Raw genomic sequence first — 15,426 nt, forward strand, 5'->3', positions numbered from 1 at the left:
GCATCCAAGCAGTTTCTACAGTTATATTAACCACTGCCCATTCATGCTAATTATAATGAGTAAATTGGAAGCAATTACATTTTTGAAGAAAAAATGTATTTTCTTTCAGAAAAACCACGGTGTCTCCTGTAAATATTTTCTGCACCTTTACGGAAACTTTTCGTTAATTTTGCATATTTTTTCCGTTTTTTTGTAATTTTACATAAGTTTCTTGATAAATGATTTACTGTAGGTGGAATTAACGGCGCATATTAATCAGTCCCGCAGTAAACTGATCATAAAGACAAGGTTCCCAGTAAAACACCGAAGTCAAGCATCACTAGCTGCTGTAAGTAAGCGGGTAGGTGACCACTTTGACTAGCCTACGTAGGGACCGAGGATGCGTGGTATCGGTGCTCGTTAAACTGTTCTACCGTAAAGTACTCGACTTCACGTACAGGTCGTCGGGCTACCAAAGTAGAGGAGCCATCCCCTCTACAAAGGATCAAAATTGTGCTGGCATGTCTTAGGTTCATCCTCTGGGATGTTTCCCAAACCGTCACCAATAGTCCATTGTGCTGCTCTAGTGCGACGTGAATAAGGACCTACCCGCCCTCCAACATATTAATTATAATGAATAAATTAGAAGTTTCATTGATTCTGTTGAATCATGCGTAAAACTCTGTTCCAACAAATATACGTATATATTTATATGATAAATAAACTACTAGTTAAAATAATTATGGAAATTATGATAATTTTATTCCTATCTAACTTCAAGCTTGCAGTGACATTTGCAAGGAACTACTCTAGATTTTATTAATAATTTTTAAATATTTTCTATGTTCAAAGAATAACTGTAATTTAGAAACAAATGAGAAATGTTTATATCGTAAATTCATGGCTATTAACGAGATTTTAAAAAAAAATTACTGTTACATCGGTAACATGATGAATAAGGTTTATCAAGAAAAATTTTGTTTTAAAAACAATCTAAAGTTAATGACTGTTTTCCTTTGCACTCATTTTCCATTTGAATATAAAATAGAGTCTGTAAAAAATCTATTAAATCAATGCCCTATTAAATTAAAGCCTTATTTCTGGTGATTCGACGGGATCCACCAAATACTAAAATTGAGTTAAAACAGAGAAAAGTCAATGAAATATATTTAGACCATAAATATTTCTCTTTTTTGCTTTATATCATATTAAAAACAAATATAAACAAATAAATAAATTACTGTTATAATTTCGTCAGTATTGAATATTATCGCATATTTTCACTATAGCTATACGATATTTTCAGAATAAAATCTTCATTCATTGCACTTTGATTCATTTTATAAACACAAAAAGAAGGGAACACAATTCATCAATTGAGCACTCTGCAGCAATTACTGGACGACTGGGATTTTCCTAGCTTCTTTTTTATCATACTTTGTTTTTCTTTTTATGGGGGAATATTTTTTTCTTTAAGTTTAATGGTGAAGAGTATAGGAGGCATCTAAAGGTTAAGGTCGTCTCAAAACCCTTTAGTAGACTACACCCAATCGAAGAATGACCACGCCTCCCCACAGTCCGATTGAAAGATGCTGTAGCAGGATCTGAAGATGAGGATAAAAGAGCGTGATTCGGTAATTAAAGAAACGCCTGAAGCCTTCTCTACCCAACTGTAGTCAAAAGCTATGCGGAAATGTAAAGCCAACATGGGTCACTATTCATTGGCGAAAAATTCTTCAATTTTAGATTCTTTCAAATTACCAATTTTTCAAACAAGTGTTGGTAATTTTCCAAACAAAAGCTTTTATAAACACAAATTTTGTGAATTTTTTGGAGCTCCCCACTTAATTCATTTTATAATTTCAGTTAACTCTAGTATATTGTATAAAACTATACTGTAGACTCTATTCTAAATTTGGAAAACTCTCGTAGAGTCTACACAAATATGCTGTTGTAATATCTATATCATAGGCTTTATACAAATATCACATTTTTTTTATGATGATGATGAAACATATTTTGCAAACCATGCGTAATCATACTTCATATTACCAATATTTAACGCAACTGTTAATTATTTTCTAGAACGATTAAATGTAGATTTCGTAAAACACTGTGGAATTTTTTAAATGTCAGCTTTGTATTTAATTTAAAGTTAAAAAGCTTCATGCTGCACTTATTTTTAAGTTAAAAAGTTTTTTTTAATTCAAAATTTAGTAGACCCAATACTAATATACTGCAGTGTATATACTGTATGCTAAATACAGTTATAGAAAAATTTCATATAATAATTTCAAGTATATATCAATTTTGTAAGTCACAAGTTTAAAAATAATCAAAAAAATTTTACATCTTTCAGCAACCGTTTTATAAAAGCGAATTTAAAATATTTTTTACGGTTGACATATTAACTTTAATAAAGTAAAGCGTAATAAAGTTATAGAAAATATGAAATAGTATATAAATATTATATGAAACAGAATGCCAAAATTTGGTAAATGTAATGTGCTAAAAATTTAAAGAAAACTAAAATAAATTAATTTTAAACTTTGTAGCCAAAAACAACTTTTGTGGCTTAATGTAATATAAAATAGGAATTTTCAGTGCTTGACGTAGGTAATAAAATAATGCTGATGAAAAAAGATTTTTCAAAGTTTAATTATTAAAAAACCTATTAAAAATAATTTTTTCATTTCATTTTATTACACGAAATATGAACTAGCAGATTACATTTAAAAAAATATGCCTAAACTTTGCGAAACTAACATGCTGAAAATTTAAAGTAAGATAAAAAATAAAAATAAAAAAAAACATTTCAATAAAATCTTGCAGGCAATTCCTAACGATATAAAAGCGAGCATGTCTTTAAAACACAGATGTAAAAAAAATTGTCTACAAATTGATGCAGGAAAGAAAAAATACAGGGATACACGCAAATCTTTTCCCCCTCTCTTTTAATCCTCAAAGAAAAGGCATCCTTGCGGTGAAGAATGATTCTTCCTTTCACTTCTGCTCCTCACATTTTGTTAGGCGTCTAAGAAATCAATAGCAGGTTTCTGTATCACCTGTGAAGGGATGATCATTAATTTGGCGCGAATTTGGCGACAACCCGCGGCGCTCAAAATGCAACCCTCACAGTAGTGGCCAAGAGTAAGTGTGGGTTGAGTGAAGCATTCATTCGCGATCAAACATCTGTTTCTACTATTCCATGTTCGAAAGCACGTCGTGATTAAGACCTTGACCTTAGTAGCACAGGTGGATAAGTTTCACTGTGGGAGCGGTACCCTTAGATTTTGATTTTCAGAAATTTTTATTTAAGAAAATGAGATAAACAACTGGTTTTAATTTATTTTATTGTTTATGTGATTTCATCAGAAAAAGACATTATTGTTGGTGACATCAGATCTCGACCTGAAGGTGGTGCAGCCACACCCAGGGGTCCTCAGTCACCCTCTTGGAGTCACTGCGACATGCCGACGGACGCAGCTCTAGCAGCAGCCTCGTCCAACGCCGGACACAACAACAACGCTACACCGAAGACTGACCGGGGCACTCCCGAGCCGGAGTCATCTTCCTCACCGTCCATTTCACCGCACTCACCAAGTCCAGCTCGTGCTTTCCCATCTCTTTTGGTTCCTGGTTTTGGACTTGCCGGACTTCGGGTTAGCTCTACTGCCCCATTCTCACCCCCTCCCGGACTTGAGAGGTTTTCACCTGCTACAGGCAATCCGGCCATCAAACAGATGGAAATGATGACAAGAAACTACAGTGACTTCATGCGGTCTCTTGCCGCCAAATATAATCAGAACAATACGCAAGACAGGTAAGAATTTCTTAATTACTCTCTAAGTTTATTTTCCATTCTGAAATAGTATTAAGTAAAAAAAAAGAGAATAACAAAATTCAATTATCAATTTCAAAGAAGTTTGGTTTTTATTATTATTCCAATATTAGCACAAATCCTTCATAAGAGTGGTGTTAACCGGGACATTTGCTCTGGGCCCAATATTGATAGAAATCTAATAGGCCTCGTGCCAGTGATACCTTTTCTTTTAAATTATAAAAATTGCGATTTTTTTTTTCAATATCATTTGTTTTAAGTATTTACTATTCAAAAACTTTGTTTTATTTTTCAATAATATAGATAGATTCATTAACCCCTCAGTCTTATAAACGTAGTAGCTATCATAATAATTAAATTAGAACTTGGAACATCAAATATATTTAAACACTTTACATGATTATAAACGGGGATTTTTAAAATCAAAATTCTATTTTCTACTAATTTTGATGTATGATTAATAAAATGTAAATGATAAATCTAAAATTTAAGAATAAAATTAAAATAATATTGGAAAAAATTATTTCATTTTATGATCAATTTTGAAAAAATTAGATGAAAATTTAATTTAAGTCATTCCTTTTCCAAGAACCCGTGAATTGCTTTGTTTGGGGACTGTAAATATCTAGCTACGGGTGTGAGAGATAATTTTAAAATTTAAGTCCCATTTTTCATCATGTTATAAAAGGGTGGTCTATTAGATAAAAAAGTTCTATTATCTTATAAAAAGGTGGAGATTTGATTTCTCAATGGAATATTTGTCTTTTATTAGCTTTTGCCACTATTTTATATATTTAATCAGAAAAAAAAATTATTTATGAAATGACAAGTCATTTAAAATAAATATTTAGTCAATCAGTGCCATACTGAAAATATTAAGTCTTTATATGTGCTTTTTCTATCTTTGCATTATATTTATTTATTTTTTATTTATTTTTTTTTGCATTCTTTTATGCACGTGTTTAGAAGTATATATTTAGTCAAAGATCTTCAAAAAATTTGTTTTATATAGTTTTGTTTTAATTGTTTATCTTTAAGTGGTTGTCTAGTCCCTTTTGAACTACGTTTACAATATACTTTAAGAATCCTAATTGTACATAAAATTGCACCCTCACTAAATGAGCCAACTGGTGATCTTTTAGTGAAAATATATCAAATTTGTCTTTCCTTAATTGCTATTTAATGGTTAGAAGCCTTATTCTCATGTCTTTGAGCTATTTATTTATGAAAATTGACAAGTTTAAAAAAAATCTAATTAAGATAATTTTAAGTAATACGCTTAGGACTTTGATAACTATTCTCTTTCTTTTAACTTATCTATTTCTTATTTTTTCTCTACGATATGCAGAAACAGTCAGAATCAGTCATGAAAAGTCCATTATTAATTTATTTATTCCATGCAAACTTTTATAGTTATGTATAACTCATTCTGAAAAAAAAATTCAAGAAATACTTTTTTAAAGAGCTTTGATAAACTTTCATCAAAGACAATTTTCAACTATTTTTGATTTTCGTGAAAATTATTTTACATAAAAGCAGCATTTGTAGAGTTTCACCGGGTAATTGTTTCTAACATAATTTTTCTATAATTATTATATTAATCATTACAATGTAAATTGAAAACAAAACCGTTACATTTCTCATTCATCACATTGGTATCATTGCGACTGAGTTCTAAATGCCCTGTTTTACAAAAGCTTATTTAATTATAGGAAGAAGTTTAATAATAAATACAATTCATTAATAAAATATCAGAGGAAATTTTTTTTCCCAGATAAAATTACAAAACTCTAAAAGTATTTTCTCTTATAATTTTGTTACGTTTTAGCTTTCTGTTTCTTTCTGTAAATAACAGAGCAATAGCATATGCGTACTAAATTTTTTGAAAGAAGTTTAACAATGGTTCCAAAAAGATGACGCGAATAAAAAGTATTGGGACATTTTTGAAAGGCTTCTATATTTTCATGTTACCTCTGTTATTTTTTGACATATCTTGGGTGAAATGCAGTATAAACAAAGCCCTAAATATGATTCAAATCTTGCTTTACAACAAAACTTAGGCCGTTGCAATAAAAAGCAATACTCACAGGTACCAAATCTTCTTGTTTTTTTAAAAGATTTATTAATTTTTTAATATTCATTTTTCCATTTAACCCTCAAAAAAGAAAAAAAAAACACATATCCCGATTTTTATTCAATAACTTGATAACTCCATATAGCAGAAATTTTACATTGAAAACTTTTTCAAAGTAAAAAATTATAATTAATCAATTTACTAAATATATTTTATTTAATCATTTGTGACTGATATTGTATTAATCATTATTAAGAGAATCCTATTTCATTATTTATTACTGTTTTGAAATTTTCTAAAGAAGGGAATTTTTACAGTAAGCAGATGTAGAAAAACTTATTAAGAATGTCATGTAATGGGAACGAATGTTAATTATATTTAATGTTAAAGCTATAGCCTATATATAATCAGAAAATTCCATACTCTATTCTTTTTTTTACCACGTAATTTGTTAACGCAAAAATTTTGATAATTTTGATTTTTAAATATTGGCATCTATGACGGCAATTAACTCAACGACTAATTTTTTATTAGCAAATTAATATAACAACTAAAGAGAAATACTAAATGCTATTAAAGTTTTAGAAATATTGTTTAAACTTTTGAAGTTCACTTCTTGTTACCTTCTCTATTTCAGTGTTAAATATCTCCCAAGGATGAGAGTTCATTACCTAAAATCTAAAACATTTAGAATAACCTTCTTTATTACTATAGCTCTACTATATAAAATGCAATAAAAGAGAAATAAATTAACAGTATTTTTTAAAAATTTGAGATTGATAGCATTCTTACAATCTTAAACATTCATACAAATGAATGTACCTGAACATTTTAGTGATTAAAGTTTTCAAAATTTTCTTCCTTCACCATCATAGCCTATAAAATTATATATCTGATTTTTTAATGTTATATGAAGTTTACTTTCAGCTAAGAATACTATAATTAAGTTAAAACCTTACTTCTTTACCAGTGTTACTCTTTTATTTTCATGCATTTAATTAGAAAGATAATAAAGAATTAATAAGGAAGATAATAAAGAAAAGAAAAGAAATAAAAGTTCGAGCGATTTTTCAACAAAAAATTTCAATTTTATTTTAGCAATCTTTTCTTTTCTTTGTTTAAATTATGCTTAAAAACAACTTTTCTTTTTTAAATATAATTATGTAGAACTTTAAACTTAATATTCAATGCATTATTTATTTTAAAAGAGTACTGTTTGAGTTGTAGACAATTAATAACACCCATCACTTTGTTCACTGCGAAAGAACGAACAGTCAAAACTACGAGAATATAGTAAAATTTTCCAAGTTTTTGGAGCTATGAGAACACCAAATAGCTCGGTTATTTTTATCGACGCTCTTTAGGTTATGATATTGGCAAAATTAACAGTAAAATTGTGCTTTATATGTGTTAAAATTATAAAATTTGGTATGCGTGGTAAAATTTGATACTAAGGATCATGATACTATTTATTCGATTTATTTAATTTTTCAGTTTTGTATTTTCTAAATGTGTAGTAATAAGAGATGAAATTTTGAAAACCAAAACTGCGGGTAAACCATTAATATATGAGCGGAAATTGTTACCATATACATAGCTTTTAGCTTCATTAACAGCCCTATAGTTTTTTTTTACCAGAAATATTTTTACCATGCATTACAGGAATTTTCAGAATTTTTTTCTCCATGTTGAAAAAAAAAATCTCTCTAGTGATTACGAGGTTTTTTTTATTTTAATTTTCACTGAATTTATATTTATTTTTTTTCGGATTGGGAGAAAACTTGGTTATTTGTCACAAATTTCCATTCGAAACTTATGTTTTCTCCTAAAAAAGACTACATTTCCTTTACCAAAAATGTTTTTAGTAATGACTCCTCTACCTCAAACATTTCCTCTATGATCTTTTCTGAGAATTGGTGATTTGGCTGGACTTAGTTGTTTTTTAGTGAATATTTATTGTTTCGAATTTGTTTCGATTTGATATTGTTGATAAGTTATTGAATTTTTTTAACAATAACATCAAAATTAATTTGTTTAGCTCATATGTGGCAACGAGGAATTAATAATTGTTAGATTCACATTGTTTAAACAGCATTTAAATATGGAGATAGGAACAAACAAAGCCTTTCTGCAATTTAGAAAACCTTTTAGCTTTATTTTATTAAATTAGATGTTAACGTGCGTATTAAGTTTAAACTCACACTAAAGCATAAAAGTAAAGCACTTCCTTACTTAAAATTGATAATTTGTAATCAATTTTAATACTTACCACAAGTCTTAAAACATTTTATGCGTATTCATAGAAATATTCATATTATCATACCATCAGATAAAGTCTGAATGCTATAATATATAGCAAAGACTACAAGATAAACTTCACAAAAAGTAACAAAAAGGAAAGCATATTCATAAAAAAAATTGCGTATTAAATTTAGGTCAAACTAGCTGGTAAAATTTTATAAACTATGCAAAAGACAAAATTTTATGATGGAATTCCAATGAAAAAGAAAATCTAAGTTTTACAACTATATTCAATTGTATATTTAATAGTATTTAATGCTATATGAATATTAGTTTAATAGTAGAAATATTGCTAATGAGTTTTTTCTCTTAAAGAAGCGAATTATAATTTCATCAATGAACACTGGTATCATATTTTAAGATGAAACAATATAAAATAAAATTTTCAGCGATTCCATAGTTACATCATAAAAGTAAAATGTAATATGAATGTAATTTTAAATCTTGATAAAAAATTTTTTATAAAAACAGATTCATTTAATTGTTTTAGCTTAAAATGTATGAAAACGCATTTTCAATTATAATCTGCTATTTTTAGGTAATATCAGTTGCATTAATTTTTTAATTAAACTATCGAAAATAAATTGTAAACATTAATTTATTTCCTTGCTTAATCTATTTCTAGCTAACAGTATACAACATATGTTCTTTCTAGTATAGTCAAACTAATTGTTTTAATAGCTTTTTCTTTATTTTATTGACTTTTTCTAAAGTGTCTATATTTAATTACATTCTTATTGTTCATTTCTAATTTTGTAACTTTTAATTAAAAACGGGATCATCCAGTGTATCTTTATGCAAGTAAAAGTATATTTAAAAATTTATCCGCTGGGAAAAGTTCTACGTTTGAAAAAAAACTTTTAATGGAACATAATCTCAGAGAAAGAAAAGATTGAATATATTTTTATTAAAAAACTAATTGTAGTTTAATCTATTGCACTTTCTTTCAAACGTTTGCTTTTCATACCGCGAAAACTGGAAGCAATATTCAATTGCCTCACTTATGGAACTTTGCCATTGTTAACCTCAACTTTGTTAACCTCACTTATATTTTTCTAATACTCTCAAATCTTTAATATCGTAATTGCATTCTTAATATTTCTTGCTGGTAGCTTCTAAAATTATAATAATCTTAGCGATACATGTTTTTGAAGTAGATCAGCATATAGTATCGTTTCTGTCCTAAAATATAGCGAAATTATTCTTGGGCTTGCGGTTCCAAGGTTCTATGTCCTTGCAGACCATGTTAACATGTCTAGTGGAAATATATATTTTTTTAATTTCGTTATTATTAAGTCCAACTAATTAAAGTTAAATTAAAATTCATGAAAAATTTATAATGTCTCAAAGTCAAAAATAAATGTTACATATGGATTCGGGGAGTAAATTTTATCTCGTATCATTTCATAAATGATCCGCTGGGATGCATCGAAATTTTGAATACCAACTAAGGTCAGGGATGGAAAAATAAAGGCATAAAGGAATCATCCTGCACCGTATAAGTCATTAACCATTTACTGTTGTGAGCCAATGAAAAGGTCGTGGTTCATTGTTGAGCTAATTTCTATTCATTATTAGTGTGGCTTTTTTTATCTTCTCATCTTGGATCCCTTCATCATTCCTTGTCGCGCTTATTTCTATGGCTAATTAAGGTTTTCGTTTCGGATCGGCTATTGTATTGTCCTCTTGAAGGGCCCCTCAACCTGTCGCTCCGAGCCTTCACGCCTTATGATTGTGAGGGGACACGCGCTAATTACTCCGCGACATTAAAGGTCGCCATGTTTGTTGCGCGACAGAAAGCTATCAAATTACCATCAAACGCCTTGCCTCAAAAAGTCATTATGCTTAAATATGACATTGACCCTGATAGCGGTGCTTGCACGCTATGACGTGCGGAAACAATCCACGCGCACTTTGGTAATTATCGGAAAAATTATGGAAATTTTTTATTGGGAGATTTTTTAGTACATGTTTTTAGTTCTAAAATAATTCTGAAACATTTAGCAGGTGAAGTCAATATTAATTTTCAGTTACTCCCACGGTATTTCTTTTTTGTATTTTGAATTGGAGAATTTTTTTCTTTTTTCTTTTCTTCTTATTTTTCATTTGAAAAAATTCTTCTAATAAGGATAGAGGCCTACACTAAACATTTTAATTATAGAAATGTAATATTCTATGAGAAAATATTCAGCATGGAAATTATATTTTTATGTTCTTATAGTGGAGAATATTTAAATGATGGCTGTTTCCTTAAGTCACTTCTTCCGAAAGTTAGTAATATGCAATGCGCCAATAAAAGAACAAATCACAGTGACTAACTGTTTATCTTACGATCAGATTTTTCAAATACTAGGAATCAATCTTAATAGTTTGAGGAGGTTGTATCATATATGCTAATTAATTTGTGCAGATGGTATTTTAAGTTAAAAAATCAGACACAACAACATACATTCTCTGAATAAACATATCTTTTTAAGACTCGATTATGATTCCTTACCTCCAATATATAGGAGGTTAGATAAAGTACGTTTTGGTGCCTCATTTCGTAATTTGAAGTATCATCTTCACTAACTAATTAGCATATTTGAAGTCACTCTTTCGGGCCATCAAGATTGAGTCTTAAAACGTAAAAATCCGATCATTAAAGGATCGAAGTTATTCGGGGTTATTCGTTAATTTTTTCGCTCTTTTCAGCTCACGTTTTTATTTTTAAAATAATTCTGAAACGTTTACATTCCTACGGGGTTAATAAATAGTAATTCAGTTTTCACTGAAACTGCTTTAAAACTATGTGGACCTTTTTTCTTGATTTTGATTTTATAAAATCTATTAACGATGCTAAAATAGAAACCTGTCCCTAAAAAATAAAAATAAATTATAAAAACGTTTTGTTGTAAAATCAAGCTTGGTTGTTCTAATGAATTAGAATATTCTAATTGTTGTTTTCCAATAATTTCTTTCACTTTTATAAACGTGTTCGGCCTATTGGTAGCATACAAAGTATATCCCGAAAAAAAACTTAACCTTTACTTTGAAAACTCAATCAATGACGTCTTTAATTCATAATTGGAAAACTAAAACTTTTTGAAAGACATGGTTTGGTGTTTTTTCACAAAAACAAGATCTTATTTTCACAAATTCTAAAAATTAAGTTGATTTTTTATCATTTCACAAAACTGACCCTTTCACAAAAAGTTTGGAACAAGGCTCTTTTATCTTCTCTCTTGCCTCGTTTTAATTTGCATCTTGGGTCAATTTTTTCTCCTAATTAAATAAGTTGCTGCTTTTATTCGGGCTCTTTATTTTAAGAAATGCGTTGTATAGGACGTTAACTTGCATAAAAATTAAAATTATAATGTGGTGTTATACATTGTCCTAAAGTATTAAATCAGTTACAAATTAAGTTAATCTTTGCAACTAATATCTTGCGTCGCGAAATAATTGAAATATATATGAATTGTAACCTTTTTTTTTCTGGAAAGTGAGAGAGTTATTTTTTATAGATACTTATTCATCTTTGACGTTAGAATTAGTATATTTATAAACTTATAATGTGAAACTGCAATCGTGTTTAGAATTACTGTTTAAAAAATTAAGGTTGGAAATTAAAAAAACTAGTATTGATTCCAATTTAAACTATGTCGGCATTCACTTTATATTCGAAATATGTTGTACACTTTACATTCGAAATATGTTGAAACACTTTAAAGAAAATTCCTTTTTCTCAATTACAACTGATGAAACTTTAATTAATCTATAGACAGTTATTTTATCTAATGTTTAAGGGCAGTCTTCAAATTTTCTTTAACAAATGAAATTACTCTTTTTAACTGTAAATCTGCTAAATTTATACCTGTTGTGAGTTTCAAAGTTAGTTGAAGGAGTTGGAATTAGATGAAACTTAACCTAAGAATTGTTTATAACTGTTAGATAGAGTTTTGTCCACCTCTATCCAGTGCCCATACACACATATATATATATATATATATNTATATAATGAAAATCAAATTTTCAAATATTTTAACAGTTGAACAAGTTTGCAATGTTTAAGAAGTGTTTGATGTTTTTTTGAAAGATTTTTAATATCGATTTAAAGTCCTAACAGTTCTTTTTAGTAATATATATAGTTTAATGCTTAAGTTAATTCCTTAATATGCATAGTTAAACTGTGCAGTAATGTATATTTTAAAACTAAAGATTTGACTGGACACTACACTTAAACTATGGTTTGTGTGTTTTTTTCATTTTTGTCCTACATTTCAATTCCAAAATGATCGAATTTATAAATTTCTTAACTTAGTAATTCATTGCTTAACTTTAAGAAAGCTCTTAAGTAGTATTAATGGCAGCCCTGACCCTGAACCCTTTTTTCTCGAAAGGATGTATGACAATGCTTCACAATTTGTAATCGCTCCCTATGACCATGGCGGTAGCTGATCTCTGAAGAGACAAAACGCTATAGTGCAGATGGTCGTTCCGTCTGGCCTATGACCCTGATTTTATCAAGTGGCAATGAAGATACCAATGAAGACATCGTTGCTTTATTAGAGTTTTCTAAGATTAAAACGAATATTTTGTTTCCTTTGATCCGACCTTCTTCATCGTCAAAGTTCTCCAAGTGTTCTTCGACACTTTTTTCTTTGCTTTTCGACGCTAAAAGGCTATCAGTAGTCCTGTTAGGCAATCGACTGGCACCAATATATTGCATTGTGGAGAGATCTTGCTAATACCGTAATTGGCCATGAATATTTACAATGCCTCGTTTTATGTCTCTTAGAAACCGGAATTGAGAGCGGGAATATGATTTACTGCTCATCGTTTGCTCAGCTGCGAGTGTGGCCAATTTAGTTTGTTTGTTTGATAACTAGCTTAGAATATAAATAGAACGTGTTTACCTTAGCAATTTTTTGAAAGTATTCATCAAAATTTCGAAATGATATTGTAACGGAAATTTTGTGATTTAAATCAGAATTAACAGAGATAAAATTTAAAATTTAGAAAAATTTGTGAAAAAATATTCATTACCATTAAAGAAATAATTTGAGTCATTTAAATACCATAAACTTAGATAATACTTCCGAAAGTGTAGTTTATACACGTCTATAATACAACTTTTAATTATGCAATGGTTCACTTTATGCTTTCGAAAATGAATCCTCTAGTTAAACATATTACTCTAAGATAATACATAATCAAAAATAATTAGATATCGATGATTGTTCATATTCAATGTGATTACCGATCTGTTTGGACATTGTCTTTTTCTTGCAGTTTTAAATGCATTTGAAATGTTATGAGTATGATATTTTTAAATATTGATTAGAATCATAAATTTTGCTTCCAAATAAGAGCATAGTCTGAACCAAATAAACAGCAGCAAATTAGTATTTTGCTCATTAGTAGTTTAATAAGATTAGTATTCTTTCAACTAATATTTTAATTATACAGATAACTTTTATTAATTAAAAATTTGCTGAGTAAGCAGTTAAATTCTTAATTAATATTCTAAAAATAAGTTCTTAATTTTTTATATTATTAATATTGTATATAGTTCTAACAATCAACTTAACTCTTCTTTTTTGATAAATTCTATTTGTGTTACATTTTTCAACTTCTACAAAGAGCTTTATGTGTGTATACCATATGTTATTAGGTTTAAAGAAATTACAAAACATAACTGGCTCCTTGATCTTGCGTCCCAAAATTAATTTTTTTCAATTTATTATTTTTAATGCATTTTCAACTTAGGAAAAATTTATTATTACAATTAATTGCCTTATCAAAATAATGAATACGCATTTTTATGAAAATAATTGTGCATTAAAAATAAAAGTAAAAAATGATAATTTGTATTTTAACAATTTCTTAAATAATTGTTACCTGAAGTAGTTAAATATTTAAAAATAAAGTGTAAAATTAATAAGATTAAATAAAAACTAAAAGCGATTACTTTGCCAGCTGAACAATTATGTTTAATCTCTTTTTTTTTCATTTTTATTTAACCTTTTCTATACTTAATTTCTAATTTTGCTTTATGAAAATGTTTTAAAACTGACGCAAAACTCGATTATTTTCAGCAATTTTTGGAGAGAAAAATTATTTTTATTCTTTTTACTGTAGTAATTACGTTTAATAGCATTTCAACATTTTTTTCAAAAATTCCTTACTCCATGTCCATGAAAAGAAAAGAAAAAAAATTACGTTTAAAAAAATTACGTTGTATTACGTTTAAAAAAATACAAAATTACTTAAATAGATTATAATTTAGGAGCCAAAACATCATCATATTAATTATGAACTAATGTACTTTTTACGTTTAGAATATAAGAAATTTTTTTTTAAGAAAAAAGGAGAAGAGAAAAAATAAATTTTTATTCTGTAATAAGTAAAACTGCTTATTTTATAGATCATGTAATCACGAGAGGAATGCAGTTAAAATTATTGTTAACATGGATTGTAAACAGATTTTCCATTTCATAAGTATTTCCTTCAAGTTAATTTCCATCAACTTGCGATTCATTCCTAATAACCTTAAAAACCTCACAATCACGAACATAACTATATAATTGATGTCAATTTAAATAGTTTTTTTTACTTTTATAAAAGTAAATAAATCTTGAAATAAAGAATTGTTGTTTCCTTTGCTTAATATCCTAGTTTTACATGAACTGTAATCCAGTTTATTTAAATAATAATTGTTTTTTTTTTCTTTCTCTAGCGCGACTGCATTCTTCACTTTTTTTTCTTTTCACTTTTTATAATTTCTTCGTTATTTTACATTACTCATTTTCTTATTCCAGTTTGTTTTGTTTTTTTTCAATCACGTTAAATTTTCATACTTGTTATAGTACAAGTGTGTGATGTATATTGAGGTATGTGATCATTGCTGATTGAAAAGAGATACTCTATGCTGATTAAAGACACTACAAAATTTTAAGATTATTGTTACTCAAAAAATAGATTATTGCTAACAACGATCGTAAAAATATTTAATTATTACTTGAAGATTTATTTCATAAATGATTCCAATTTTAAACTCGTTGCTATTCCTTTCTCATAATTACCTCATAAACTACACAAACACGAGAATTAGAATATAACTATACATAAATGCTATTAATTTAATTAGAGCTTTACAGGTCATATAAATAAATACATTTTGAAAAAAAAAGTTGTTTCTCTTTGCCTTATATCCTAGTTTTATGTTATAATTCAGTTTATTCCAATAAAC

At 28.0% G+C, this 15,426-nt stretch overlaps 1 protein-coding gene across 3 annotated transcripts in view; it reads left to right on the plus strand.

Annotated features, from left to right (window-relative positions):
* Positions 1 to 15,426, plus strand: part of LOC107436447 (sex comb on midleg-like protein 4) — a 250,459-nt gene that overhangs the window by 166,280 nt on the left and 68,753 nt on the right. For all 3 annotated transcript variants that reach the window (XM_071187316.1, XM_021145057.3, XM_043040071.2), the window contains exon 4: positions 3,355 to 3,802. In XM_071187316.1, coding sequence (XP_071043417.1) covers positions 3,355 to 3,802 — 448 coding nt within the window. The remainder of the gene's footprint in view (positions 1 to 3,354; positions 3,803 to 15,426) is intronic.

This window comes from Parasteatoda tepidariorum, chromosome X1 (genome assembly GCF_043381705.1).
Source record: "Parasteatoda tepidariorum isolate YZ-2023 chromosome X1, CAS_Ptep_4.0, whole genome shotgun sequence".
Taxonomy (NCBI): domain Eukaryota; kingdom Metazoa; phylum Arthropoda; class Arachnida; order Araneae; family Theridiidae; genus Parasteatoda; species Parasteatoda tepidariorum.